Consider the following 15,239-nt stretch of genomic DNA (forward strand, 5'->3'; position numbering starts at 1 on the left):
AAATATATGATAAGGCTGCTGTGGCTGAGTTGGAAAAGGGCAGGAGAGAAAGCCAAGGCACAAACGAGAAAAACGAAGAAAGATTTTCCTTTAGTACTCCTAAGAACCCAAGTGCGTCTGAGATGATAATATAAAAGGGTAAAAAAAAAAAATCCTTTTTTAAGATTTTGGAGACAACACTGATTAGAAGTTTCTCAGAGGTTTGATCACAGTGAAGACAACCGGGAGGAAACAGACAAGAGAGACATTTGATAGTAATCGCAAAGAAAAACATCATGGCAGACAAAGGCATGATGGCACGCACTAAGGAAAGGGGGAGGTCACAACTTTGGGAATGACAAAGTTTAAGGATCTTAAAATGGAATATAAGCTAAACACATGAGGAGAAAAAGAATAAAAAAATTGAAGGAAAATCTGAAAGTCAGAAGGTGGAAGAATCTACGTCAAATGTACATCTAGGTGGGCGGGGGGAGGGGGGGGAGACCCGAAAAGTTCCTGAATTTGGCAAATACGTGGAATATATAAATTATCATCATTTCAACTTAGCATCTCCTCCCATGCTGCCAGTCAGCCATTGGGTCTATCGGCTACAACCGGCCATTAGCCGCCAATGAGAAGCGCTTTCAGTACTGACAGTCCTGGGTCCGAGATTATTCAAGGCCTGGGGGCTTGTGATGGTTTGAGTAGCATATCCCCCACGAGTCTCAGGCATTTAGAGACCTGGTCTCCAGTTGTGGTTGACGCTGGGAGAGGCTTAGGAAGTGTGGTCTTGCTGGGGGACATTTCTTAATCGAGGCTCCACATCCCAGATAGCTTGTATCAAGTTGACAAAAGACCAAATGACATGACAAATGACATGACAAAAGACATGTCTCTAGGCAGGCTAGAAAAGTGAGCTCAGCAGCCTCCCAGAGCCCCAGTGGGGTGAGACACCAGGCGTAGCACTTTCATACAAACAAAGGGCTGTGTTCGCACCAACCAGATCAGTCCTTTATGCAAATGAAGGATAGTATTGACACAAATTATATTTCTTTTGCTGGACCACCCTGGGAATTGCTCTCTGGCTGGCCTGGGGGAATGCTCCACTGAGGCTTGTGACAGAAAGAAAAAAAAATGTAGCCCACACCGTCCCAAACAGTCATGGCGAGAGTAACAGCACCTGGAGCCCAAATTATGCTTCAGCAGCAAGCAGCTGCCGTTACAGCACAACTTCCTCAAGGCAGGCTTGAGTTCTAGGACCCAAGCAGCCTGGCCAGCTGTCCGGCTGGTGCTCCTCCACTTAATACAGTTAGGACGTCAGCAAACGGTCTAACTGTGTCAGTCAGAGAGTCAGATTATCTTAGGTGCCCAACAGCTTAAAGGAAAGTTAACCACTACAAGGAATGCCTACAATAAAGGTCTATCATCAGCAATATAGGGATTTAAAGAATTTAACAGGGCTCCAGTAGTATCCGGAAGAGGTAGATCCCAACACATCTGTCTCATTCATATTAGGTTTTACATGATTACGGCAAGTACCAAGAAATCTAACTATCTCCCTGTTTTCTTCCTTCTAAGAAATAGTTTGTCTACCTAGGGGGCTTGGAGGATGCAGACAGAGAAGCAACAGAAAGGCTTGAGAATGATGTGCTCTGTTGAGAGAAAACGATACTGTATAAAGCATCACACATACCAGAACTTTTCTTCAAATCCCAACAAAACATGTTACCCAGGAGGCTGTTTCAGAGTACCACGGAATAAGCACACACCATCCATCACTCCAGAGATTACAACCAAAATCAGAGCGCAGAATCCACCGCCCAATCAAAGGAAGACGGAAAAAGCAAGGCGAAGGACCAGGGAAGAAATAAAAACACTCTGACAGAATCTTCTGGTTTTGTGTTTGGCACCTCTTGTGATTTCCTAGATCTCACAAGACTGCAAATGGACTGGAGAGAACAAACTCCAAAACAAATATCCACTTCTTGTCAAGAGTGTGGGGAAGAGGCTGTTGCCAGACAAAGCTCTTGGGGTGGGGTGGGGGCATCCTAGGTAAACAGCAAAAAGCCTTAGCGACCCACCTGTTCTAGCCTGGTTTCTCTTGCTATGGTAAGACAGTGACTGAAGTGACTTGGGGAAGGACGGGATTTATTTGACTTAAGGTCACACACACTCCATCATGGAGGGAAGCCCAGGCAGGAACGTGGGGACAGGGACAGAAGCAGAGACCCCCAGGAGCCCTGCTTCCTGGCTGGGTCCTAAGCTCCCATTCTGCCACCTTTCTCCTGCAGTCCAGGCCACCTTCTCAGGGATGGAACTGGTCACAGCTGGCTGGCCCTAAGAAATTTTTTTGCACATAAGAATTTAAATGACAGAAGGTCCGCTTGAAGAACAAAGCAGAGTCTTCATCTGAACAGAACAGAATTCATGGGCTGGAGAGATGGCTCAGTGACTTAGTACTCGCTGCTCTTGCTGAGGACCCAAGCTCATTCCCAGCACTCATGCTGGACAGCTCACAGCCTCCTGTAACTGCAGCATGCGGGGACCGGACCCCCTCTTCTGTCTGGCACAGGCATCTGCTCAAATTTTTAAAATGTGATTTTTTTAAATAGAATTCAACATCAGCATTCTTTTTTATCTTGTCATTATTGTCTAAACAGATAGCAGAACAACCATTTATATCACATTAGCATCGTAAGTAATCGACAGACGATTTAAAGCGTGCAGGAAGATGTACAGAGTATATGCCAAGACCAGGCCACTTTCTAAAAGGGGGTTGAGGCTAGGTGTGCGGGTGCATACCTTTAATCCCAGTACTGGGGAGGCAGAAGCAGGCACACTTCTGAGTCTGAGAACAATCAGACCTGCATAGTGAGTTCCAGGCCAGCCAGGGCTATACAGTGAATCTGTCTCTGTCTGTCTGTCTGTCCGTCTCTCTGTCTCTGTCTGCCCTGTCTCTCTCTCTCTGTCTCTCTCTCTGTCTCTCTCTTACACACACACACAGAGAGAGAGAGAGAGAGAGAGAGAGAGAGAGAGAGAGAGAGAGAGAGAGAGAGGGAGGGAGGGAGGGAGGGAGGAATTGGGGTATCTACATAAGGTCCTGAAGCCAAATCCCCGCAGATACTGAAAACATCTGTATATTTTATCAATTACAGTCTATTTGGCTTAATGTTAAAAATAAACACATTACACTCCATTAATAAAATAAGAAACAGTCACTTCAAAAATACTGAAAACCCTGGTTACTAGTTCAGCACTCGTTCATAAAGAGAGCCCTGCATATGAAGTCCCAGGCACTGTGACTGAAGAGTACTTCTGCCTCATCAAGGACATCTACAAAAGAACAGAACAAAAGGGACGGCCAGCGTCATGTCAACTGGAAGACCAGAAAGTAGAAATGTCTGTTCTTGCCACTTTCCAACAATTCAAAACACCAAAGACTCTAAAATGCTGCTGAAATTAAAAAGTGAAAAGATGGGAAGAAGTTAGGGAGAAGAGAAGTCTGGACTGGAAAACAGAAGACAAAGCTCTTCTCATCTGAAGAAGAAGGAATCTCTACACAAGGCGTCATTTGCCGATAAAAGAGTTGTAAGATGAAGCTTTAAAACACACCCGAGCCGGGCGGTGGTGGCGCACGCCTTTAATCCCAGCACTCGGGAGGCAGAGCCAGGCGGATCTCTGTGAGTTCGAGGCCAGCCTGGGCTACCAAGTGAGTTCCAGGAAAAAGGCGCAAAGCTACACAGAGAAACCCTGTCTCGAAAAACCAAAACAAAAACAAAAACAAAAACAAAAACCACACCCGAATAAAAAGCAGTGGGGTACACAGCAGGGGGCGTGCAGACCCAGGGGTCAAACCCTGAGCTACTCAGTCCCTGGAAGACTCAGCAGCAGTCAGTTCTTCCTGGAGCTGCCAGCAAATTAGACAAACTTAGAATCCCACTGTGGGTTTTAAAATAGAAGTTAGTTCTACAGTCTACACAGGAAATATAAAAATTGGTGATTTTTGAAAAACAATTTTAGTAAAGAGTCAAGTTAAAGAACATACATCAACCCATTTCAAGACATGAACACCTTGTAATTATGATTGTATGCTATGAGTATAAAGACACTACACAGGTCAACAGAATAGAACAGAAAACTCAGAAATAGACAGGTGTACTCTGTGGTGGTTTGAATAAGAATGCCCACCCCACCCCCCATATATATGAATGTTTGGTTCACAGTTAATGGACGATTTATAAAGGATTAGGAGGTACAGCCTTGCTGTGTGTCACTGGGCTATTAAAACTAAAGTGGTCTGTATGTCAAATTGCTCTGATTGGTCAATAAATAAAACACTGATTGGCCAGTGGCCAGGCAGGAAGTATAGGCGGGACTAACAGAGAGGAGAACAGAGAAAACAGGAAGGCGGAGAGAGTCACTGCCAGCCGCCACGATGACAAACAGCATGTGAAGATGCTGGTAAGCCACGAGCCACGTGGCAAGGTATAGATTTATAGAAATGGATTAATTTAAGCTGTAAGAACATTTCGCAAGAAGCCTGCCACGGCCATACAGTTTGTAAGCAATATAAGTATCTGTGTTTACTTGGTCAGGTCTAAGCGGCTGTGGGACTGGCGGGTGACAGAGATTTGTCCTGACTGTGGGCCAGGCAGGAAAACTCTAGCTACACTAAAGCCCACTCCAGGCCCCGTCTGGCTCCTTCTCTGCCTCCATCTTCTTGCTAAGTGTAATTTCTCAGTTGCTGCTCCAGCGCCATGCCGGCCTGCAGCTGCCACACACCCTGTCATGATGGTCATGGACTGACTCCAGAGAGTTGGTGAACCTGTAAGTAAGCCTCCAGTTAAATGCTTCTTTTCATAGGTTGCTTTGGTCATGGTGTCTCTTCACAGAACTAGAACAGTCACTGAGACCAACACCAACATATTTTCAACAAAGGTAACCACTCGGTAGGAAAAGAGTACCCACCCAAGAACTGGTTCTGGGGGCGTGGGGCGTAAGAAAATGGCCCAGTGGGTAAGTGCTTGCTTGCTGTGAAAGCCTGAGGGACTGGGTTCAGCTCCTCAGTACTGACACACGAAGTTGGGAACAGTGTGCTTCTATAATTCCAGTGCTAGCGAGTGAGGCAGATCCCCGGGGCTCACTGCTGGCCAGCCAAATCAGTGAGCTCCAGGTTCAGCAACAAAGAAAGACACCTGACAACAACCTCTGGCCTCTAACACGTTTGCACAGATGAATGCACACGTACACAGATGCACACACCACACATGCACAAAGATGCATGCAACCAGACGTGCACACTAAAGAAAGAAAAGAAAGAAACGGTCCTGGAATGATATATCTACTTAGGAAAGAAAGCACCTCAATTTTACTTCACACAAAGCTCGAAAAAAATTTGGTGTGGAGCAGCAATCTAAACTGTAAATGCTTCATGAAAGATCTACAATCAAAAGCAGAACATTTTACAGCTTCTCAAAGGAAAAGAGATTTCTTAGAACTCAAAAAGTAGGAGGTGTTTTTAAAAATTAATTGGACTTTTGAAATTTTCAGCTCTTCAAATCTGCTGTAAGGGAACTGAAAAGAGAAGCCATGGGTTAGAAGAAAAAGGTTCACAAGATTTTAATGTAGAGAACATGAAGAGTTCTAGCAACTCATTATTGGATAAATGACTAAAAACATGGGCAAAATATATGAACAAATTCTTCACACACACACACACACACACACACACACATTCACAAGCAATGGCAATAAATACATTCAGAGATGTTCAACATCGTTAGCTGTTGTGTGATATTTTGTTTGTGTTCTGACAAAGTTTGCCTGGAGATCAGGGGGCGGAGCTAGCTACTAGTTAACCACAGAGTCTAGGCAGTGGTGGCACACACCTTTAATCCCAGCACTCCGAAGGGAGAGACAGGATCTCGGGGGCCCCCCATTTGGTTGGAGGATTTCTAATGGCCGTGGCTCTGCTTCTCTGATCTTTCAGGTTTCACCCTCGGTATCTGACTCCGGTTTTTGTTTTTGTTTTTTGATAAGACTAAATAGGAGGGCGCAAGCCACAACTACACAGAGGCTGTTTCACACACCTGAACCAGTAAGTTTAAGAGGACAACAGAACACGAACAGATGGCAACCGGAACTCTCCAGGACCGAGTGACAGTATCACAGGCTCACACGTGTCTCAGGTCTTCACACAATACATGGTGGTGTCTGTCCACAACAGGCAGCTCACGGAAGGTTCATTCACAAAAAGCGACCCCAGATATCCATTCCCAGATACATCCACCCAGCCATATACTATTAGGGAACACCTTTATACAACAGTGTGAACGTATCTGAAGTGCCGTTCCTAGAACCTTTAGAGAAAGGCAAAACTAATCTTTGGTGGCAAAGATCAGTTCCCACTGTGTTGCCGACAGGCTGATTGCGAAGGGCAAAGACAGAACTCCCTCATGACTAAAACTTTGTCTTTACTGAGACGGCAGCATACTTAAAATGTACATTATGTACATAAAAGTTGATTGTAGCCAGGCGGTAGTGGCATACGCCTTTAATCCCAGCATTCGGGAGGCAGAGCCAGGCGGATCTCTGTGAATTCGAGGCCAGCCTGATCTACAGAGCAAGATCCAGGACAGGCACCAAAACTACACAGAGAAACCCTGTCTCAAAATGCCCCTCCCTCCCCCAAAAAAGCCTTCTATAACAATGCTCACAGCAGCCTTCTTACTAATAGCCCCAACTAGGAACAATTTCAAATTCAAAATAGATTTTTAAATGGAATACTAATAAGCAATAAAAAGAAACATAATATATTGACGTCATAGAAGAATATAAAGGAGGCCATGAAGTCTCTAGGTTTGCTATTTATTTTGAACTTAGTTTTTCTCATTAACATTCACTTTTGGCAAACTATTCATATATTTTGAATATGAGTTCCTTGACAAATATACTTCTAAAGCATATTCTACCATGCCATTATTCAATTCATTAGGACAGTCTATTTTTAAAGCTTTATTTTATTTGATTTGATGTACACATGCCTGAGCATATGTATATGCATCATGCCTGTGCCATGGGAGGCCAGAAGAGGGTGTTGGGTCTTCTGAAACTAGAGTTACAAGTGGCTAGGAGCCTCCACTTGTGGCTGCTTGGAACGGAGCCTGGTCCTCTAAAAGAGCAGCGAGTGATCTAGCCTGTTGAGCCATCCCTCCAGCCCTAATGAGGACAGGATTTTTTGTTTGTTTTTTTAAAACATGTCAAATAAAAGAATCTACTTCTAGTTAGGCAAGGTGGTACACGGAGGAAGGAGGAGCTCTGTGAGTTCGAGGCCAGCCTGAGCTACAGAGCAAGCAGGGCAGCCTGGGCTACACAGTGAGTTCTCTCATCCTAAACCATCCCACAGCAGCCTGTTACAGTGAGTTCTACAATTTAAGCTATGGTGGTGCAAATCTGAACAATACAGCATCAAGGAAGGGCTGACTGGAAGACAGAAACACTCTGTGTTGTTTGGGCTGAGAGCTACAGAGGTGACCAAATTCACCACACGCTGGTCAAAGTTCATTGAGAAACTATGTAGTGTCTGCACAGTTGTGTGCTGACAACACTTCCATCACTACAAGAAAAGTCACGACAGCGCTGAGCTATGGCAAGTGTTCTCCTGGGGCCGAGGAGCCGGCCCAGGGATTAGCACTAACTCACTGTGCTTTGCAGAGGACCCCGTGTGGTCCCAGCACCCACACGGCAGCACAAACCTCCTGTAACTCCAGTTCCAGGGGATCCCGTGCCCTCTTCTTGACTCCCTGGGCTTCTGCGCACACACGATGCACATAAACTCACACAGGCTCACGAACACACACACAAATAAATCTTTTAAGAGTGACTCCCTCCTGGTTGTCATATCAGCACTTCATAGACATTACGCTCGCTTTCTAGGTAAGCACAAATAGCCTGTTCTTACGGCTGGCGGCCGTACACACACCCCTGTAGAACGCAAACATGAAACATGCCCCAAGGCTACTTTCACTGTCAAGGTCAAATCCTTCACCGCTAATATTTAAGAGGGTTTTGCAGCAATACTATTAAGCAACCAAACTTTCACTGTTGCATTTTTTTATCCAAGTAAGAGGAAATAATGCTGAAACTATACAATGTCAAAACACAACATATGTGTGGAACAGCTGCTGAGAAGAGATAATACCATTTGCTCCCGATAAACTACTTTGCAGGAATGTCTCAAAGATTAATGAGATAGCAAGCAGCTCCTTCTCAGTAAGGAGACTACTTGTTGCTAACTCGGGTCCTTCGAGGCACAGTAAATCCATCAGGCCGCTAAGCCACAATTATATAATAAAGCAAAGTGGTGGTGGGCTTAAAAATTCATGTTCTGATAATCAAGGTTTTATATATTCAGAACGCTGCTTCCTGAAGTATAACATATGCTCGAAGCGTACTTCAAATCCTTCCTTTAGAAAAAAGTCAGCTTTTCTTGTGTGAATTCCATAACACAGGTCTCCCTTCCTGAGTTTACCTTTAGACAGGAATCCAAGGATGAATATGTAAGATGCGGTTACTGCTTCCATGAGGCTCACAAAGGTGAAGAATCAAAGTATAAACAAATCCAAGTACAAGATAACAATGATTTAAATTTTCCTGTGTACCAAGAACTACAGAAATGAATGGGCTGCAGCACTTAATCCATGGGAGAGGGCCTTACAAAACCTCTTGGGAACAGAGGCATCCGAACACACCAATTCTAGAAGGGTATGGTCGGTATTGAAAATGGACCTCTCGGAGAAAGATCCCATGCAATCCAGAGAAGCCAGGAAAAAGGAAGGCCCCATGGTGACAAACCAAAGCAGTCAGCATTACAGCGGTGCCTAGCTGTCACCATCCTGTGGTGTCTCCGACGGCCTCAGCAAGAGTGGACTCTGGGAAATGATGGGAAATGTAGAGTTCACTGAGGCCGTGGCTTGCAGGGATTCTGGCTACCAAGAAGACTGCATCTGGTAAGCGATACTTGCATATCAAATCTTTTGACATGTTGACACACAATATTAGCATCTACAAGATTTCCACCCAAAAAACACACAAAACAAGTCACATGCACAAAAACGCAATGTTTATGTAAGTAATGATTTTGGGCTGGGCTTCATTCATTGCTCTCCTGGGGTGCATGTGGGCAGGCAGAGGTTGGACACATCTGGAAGGGATAGATTTGAGGGGGCATGGAGAAATTTGTTACTTGCTTCATTTGTAGTTTGGGTTTAGTCATTTTGAGAGTTTCCAGTGTTTATATATTAAGATAGAAAAATATAAAGTAAACACTGAAGGGCTGGGTGGGTGGCCAGTGCTTTTAATCCTAAAGAGGCAGACATACATATGTCTGTGACTTTGAGGCCAGCCTGGTCTAAAAAACAAGTTCCAGGCCAGCATGAACTACATTAAGACTATGTCTCAAATTCACGCACAGGCACGCTAGAAGAAACTTTGAAAATCAGTACAAAATGGCAAAGATACTGAACAGGAGAGAAGGATTAGATGGAGAAGATGTTAAGCAGTACCCATGGGGTAGAGTGAGGTCCAGAAAAAGAAAGAAAAGACAGCTTTGTAGGAGGCTTCCACAGCAAAGGGCTGTGGTGGGTGAAGGGCAGCTGGGGCAGGTCAAGTTCCCACTTGGTTACCATGACAGCTCATTTTTGTTGAACCTGTACAACTGGTCGGCTTTTGGTTTCCCAAATCTTACTTGATGGGAAGAAGGCTAATTTTATCCATCTAAAGTATTACAAGGTTAAACAGCTTTTTCAGATATTCCAGTGAAATGTGTATTTGCAGTTATGTAAGGATGTACCCTACTGTTTAAAATGAACTTAATTTTACTAAAATTCATCCTCGCCACTCTTAAAGAACACGGCTTTTGATGGTTAACCACGGATAACCCATAACTGTACATTAGATGGAGGCAGGCGATAGATATTGTTATACGGTTTACAATACTACTCTAACAAGAAAATCTTATTTGAAAAACACAAAGTTGGGGTAGAGTGATAACTCAGTGGTTATGAGCACTGGCTGCTCCTTCAAAGGACCCAGGTTTGAGTCCTGGACCCATAAAGCTACTCACAATCATCTGGAACTCCAGTTCCAGAGGCTCCAATACCCTCTTCTGGCCTCCTTGGGCGCCAGGCACTCAAGGGGTGCAGATACCCGTGCAGACAAAATACCCACACACGTAACATTTACTTAAAAATAAACAAGTAAAACGTCAAGACCCCATACATTAAAAGCTAACTTTAACAAAGCACAAAGTTTTAGCACTCACAAGGTGCTGAGTTCTCAGTAACACTAACACACACACACACACACACACACACACACACACACACACACACACACACTGTGCTCTTTGGAACACTGACTTGGTACCTTAGTGTATCTGCTCTTTCTGCTCCTGAATCTCACCTATCTGTAAGAATTCACTGTTAATGTAAGCTATCTGGCCTCTCAAAGAAATTGGCCTAGCATTTAAGAGCATGCAGAAGACCCACTGTGGGTCCCCAGTACCCACATGGTAACCACCTACAGCTTCCGTTCCAGAGAACTAGATGCCTTCTTCTGACCACTGTGGCCACCAGCACACATATGGTACACATACATACATACAGGAAACACTTCCACACACATAAAATATGATAAATAATTTTTAAATTTATTATATATCTACATAGGGCAGCTATAAACCATCACTGGTGGGCATTAAGTGATATATTCTATAGTGATATAATTCCTAAGGATATCAAAGAGCACTGTCTGTAAATCTTTTGATGTAAGAACTGATCTAAGAAAAATAAGATAACAGGCAATCAATTAAGTATGGATTCCCTGAAGTCTATAAAATAATTTTAAGTAAAATAAAGTGAACCATCCTGACTTCTGTGTATTACAATTATAGGCAATCAATTAACTATGGACTCCCTCAGGGCTATAAAATAGTTTTAAGTGAAATAAAGTGAATCATCCTGACTTCTGTGTATTACAATTGGAATAAACTTTTAAAGGGCTCAATAAAGATATAAATATTCATGTAAACATGCACTCACGTCCACACAAATGAATAAAAAAAACCTCCAAGAATGTAGTTTTTTTCCCCCCTGTGCTTTGGTGTTTTGCCACGGAACTGGAGTTACAAACGGTTGTTAGCTGCCATGTGGGTGCTGGGAATTGAACTCAGGTCCTCTGGAAGAGCATTCAGTGCTCTTAACCTCTGAGCCATCTCTCCAGCCCCCAAGTATGTCGTTTTAGAAGTGTGTGGTTGGGGACTAGAAAGAAAGCCCAGTGGCTAAGAGCACACAGTGCGCTTGAAGAGGACCAAATTCTGGCTCCCAGCATCCGTATCAGATGGCTCCCGACTTCCTGTAACTCCAGCTCCAGCGGTTCAGGGAATCTGAGGCTCTCTTCTGAACTCCACAGGCACCTGCACTCACATGCACAGGCACATTGTTAAAAAATAAAAATAAATGGCTTTGTAAAAAGTTCATGGCCATGGCAATTCTCTGCCTTGGCAGCACCCTGGCAGACTTAAAGGCAAGAGTTCCTCCTCAGCAAGCCAGAAGGCCAAGGGTTTGGGTCACTTCCACACAGCTATGCTGACGTCCAGATGAGGGTCCACCCCTTCCCAGCCACCAGGCCACATCAGCTTGGACTTTGCTCTACTCTTCCTGGGACAAGCATAAGAGAATTCCAATCAGAGGAGCAGGGTCATAGATAGAGGCACCCTGTGGCTGTAGACCACAGCCCCCTTAACTTATACTGGATTATAAACCATTGCCTGCCCAACAGACAGCCCAGACATCCTCATCCTCTGTCTCCATAAGAAAAGTTCTTTATATATGACCCAGGTACTTAAGTAGTCACTGGAGTTGAATACTAGTCATTAGAAAAAACAAAACAAAACAGCAGTTTAAAGCAAGGCAACTTACTTTGTAAAACATTCATCGTTCTGTATGAGTGATGCAGGTTTTTGGAGGTTTGTTTTCTGATATACTGTATTTCACTAAAATGAAAACTTACTGTTGATGTGATCGATGTAGTAGGCACCAATCTGGGGGTCAAACCCTGCTTCCCATCCCCATGGCAGCTCATCCCCGACACAATCAGCGAAGGACAAGGGCTTCGTTAACCTACAACAAACAGGAAGAAACACACTGTAAGGTGTCCATCAAACCAGACACGTCAGAGCACACGTTAATTCCAACTGCGAATTAAGCATCCAGGTTGCATTTTCTTCGAGTTCTCAATTGTCCCTAGAATTTGCATTATTGCATCTGAAATTTATTTCCAAATCTTATCTGTGTACGTGTGCAGGAGCATTCGAGTGAGTGTGGAGGTAAGATGCCCTGGAGCTGAGTTACAGACAGTTGTGAACCAAATGACATGGGTGCTGAGAACCGAACTCTGGATCTCTGGAAGAGCTACAAATGCTTTTAACCTCTGAACTGTCTCATTTTTTTTTTTCAAGGACAAAATAAAAGAAGCAAATATTCAAAAATGTAGAGCAGATCATTCCTAAATCTAGAAGATAAATCTCTACAGGTGAAGCAGGCCATCTTCAGTCACATGACCGCAAGCTGAGCGTGAGGGGAACTGGAATCTGGAGGGAACACTGGAGCAATGCAGATATGCCAACAGAAATGAAAGCTGCCCCAGGATCCAAACGCTAACATTCTAGAAATGATATCAGTACTTCTGAGACAAAAATACGCATCAAGAGGCTGGGGGGATGGTCCGTGGACAAAACACTGGTGAGGTTCAGATCCCCAGCACCCACATGGAAACTGAGGAGGGAGCAGCCCAGGTGGTAATCCAGCGCAGGGCAGGGAGGGACTCCCCAGGAAAGCTGGCTGGCTGGACCAGTGGGATAGACGAGCTCCAGTTAATTAAAGGGAAAACAAGCGAGAAAGACCTCTGGCCTCTACACACGTGCACACATAAGTACATGCACACCTCACACACATGCCAGCATGCAAACACACACTCACACCACAGTGTGTGTGTGTGTGTGTGTGTGTGTGTGTGTGTGTGTGTAGTGACCTCTCTCTTTGTACATACATCTCAGGCTACTCCCATTTCAGACTCGGATGGTCTGACTGATTTAAATGTCTAACTGTGACATCTGCTGTAAGGTCTCCCTGAGCGGAAGGACACACATCAGATGGAACCATGCACATCCGGTATTCAGACATATGCCAACATGGTGTCACCTTTCAAAACGGCCTTACGCTTTTTCTCTCAAGAGGACTTTCTTAAGACATGGTCTCTTTAAGACTAGCTCTGCCTTATTGCCTCTCTCTTTAAAGCTGATGGGGGAGATTATATAGTCTTCTTTCCGCAGGATCGGGGTTTAGACAATTCCAGATTGACCTTTGCCCTCACAGCCCTCATTTTGCCGAAGCAGCCATGGCAGGTTGTAGTTGCAGTTTGGGACCGCCCTGCCGCGGGGAAGCCACCATTGGTCACCAAGTCTTCTGACTGAGTATGACTTCACGGCATTGGCATGGCTCTTCCATATGAAATCAGTCAGGGTCCCTTCTCCCCGTGCTGAGGGGAAGCAAAAACTCAGACAGATGATTTCCCCCATCAGTTCATCTATCAGAACAGCAAAGCTTTTCATCTATGCCTCAGAAAGCTGGGGAAATGGCATGAGAATTCCCAACAGCCCCTCACGGACACAAAGCCCCGACATCTTTTTCACTTAGCCTTACTGTGGCATGAAATCTGGAAATGGCTTCGAGAGCGCTGGCCTTTGAGGCCCACAGAAATCAATACCGAGGGCAACCAGCTCTAATACAGAATGCTGAGAGCTTTCCTAACCGGGCCTCTCTCTCTCCTTGACTTCTCTCTAAAGGTGGTAATCACCCTGTCTCCACACGCCCTTCCTGAAACTAACTACCTCCCCTAAGATTCACGTGAGGACAGAAAGGACTATACAGGAGCAGTATCCAGACTATCGTAAGTGGGTATGGACACAAGCTGGCATGAATTCTCCCATTTGCTCCTAAGTGGCACTGAATTGTGTTCTGAATCATCAAGCTATTGAACACTGCCCCCAGGACCAGCACTGTCAACACAAACACACATCTTGGATTCTGTGGTAGATCTACAAACTCTGGGTCCTAGCAACTCTCTGGGGATTTCTCTCCAGGGATTTCTACTGCATGCTAAAGTTTAGGAGCCTCTCACCTAGAAGTTTAAGAGCGTAAAATATGGCACCAAAGAGATCCGGGTTCAAATCCTTGTCCTGAAACAAACTCATTATACTATCAGGGGCAAGTTACTTACTGCAAGAGCCCCAGTCCCTGATTTATTTTTATTTATTTTCCCCAAAAAGGGCAGCAGGGGGGAAAAAGAGTAAAATTTAAACAAGGGCTAGTATGTTGGTTAGTTTTATGCCAACTTGAAACAAGCCGGAGTCATTTGGGAAGAGGGAGTCTGAATTGAGAAAATGTACCAGTCAGATTGCAGGCAAGCCTGTGGTCCATTTTCTTAACAGATGATTGATATGGGAAGGCCTAGCCCACAGCTGGGCCGGGGACCCTGGAAGCTGTAAGAAAGCAGACTGAACCGGCCAGGGGAAGCAAGCCAGTAAGCAGCACTCCCCATGGCTTCTGCATCAGGTCCTGTTCCAGGTTCCGTTCTGGCCCTGGCTTCCCTTCCTCGAAGGGGGAAAAATGGAAGCTGAAATAAACTCTTTCCTCCCCGACGTGTTCTGCTCTTGGTGTTTTAAATTACAGCAACAGAACCCTAACTAAGACAGCTAGACAGTATAGGGCCTGGTGAATAGTAAACTTCAAACTGTATTGGATGAGTTCAAGGAATCTCAAAGATGTTAAAAGCAATGTGTTCAAATGCAACAATTTGCCAAGCTTACTGTATAATCACAGAGTAAGTCTGGACTCAATGTGAGTTTTAAAAAAATCACGTGGTTAGAATTATACTCAAAAATCTATCTTACGTCATAAAGTATGCCTTATACCCAGGAAAATAATATTTTTCTTTTGATAAAGGGATTATATACCATTATCAAAAGTTCTCGTGCCAAAGAAAGTGACCTTGTCTACACCCACCACCCAAAGAACGCCTCTTGACCTCCACACAGCTGTGTGTCCAGAGCACCTGTGTGCACTGTCCACCTCAATCTGGCCGTCTAATGGAGGCTATCAATGGCACACTGCTGCCTGAAGAGACGAGGAAGGAGGAGATGG

At 44.6% G+C, this 15,239-nt stretch overlaps 1 protein-coding gene across 1 annotated transcript in view; it reads right to left on the reverse strand.

The window, feature by feature from the left end:
* The window catches only part of Wwc2 (WW and C2 domain containing 2), a 103,047-nt gene extending 88,053 nt beyond the window's left edge, over positions 1 to 14,994 (reverse strand). Inside the window, exons 1-2 of the mRNA XM_059245018.1 lie at positions 14,990 to 14,994; positions 12,049 to 12,158 (exon numbers count right to left, since the gene is read on the reverse strand). Of these exons, the coding sequence (XP_059101001.1) occupies positions 12,049 to 12,158; positions 14,990 to 14,994 (115 nt within the window). The remainder of the gene's footprint in view (positions 1 to 12,048; positions 12,159 to 14,989) is intronic.
* Positions 14,995 to 15,239: the final 245 nt, after the last annotated feature.

The sequence above is a fragment of the Peromyscus eremicus genome, chromosome 17 (assembly GCF_949786415.1).
Source record: "Peromyscus eremicus chromosome 17, PerEre_H2_v1, whole genome shotgun sequence".
Lineage (NCBI taxonomy): Eukaryota > Metazoa > Chordata > Mammalia > Rodentia > Cricetidae > Peromyscus > Peromyscus eremicus.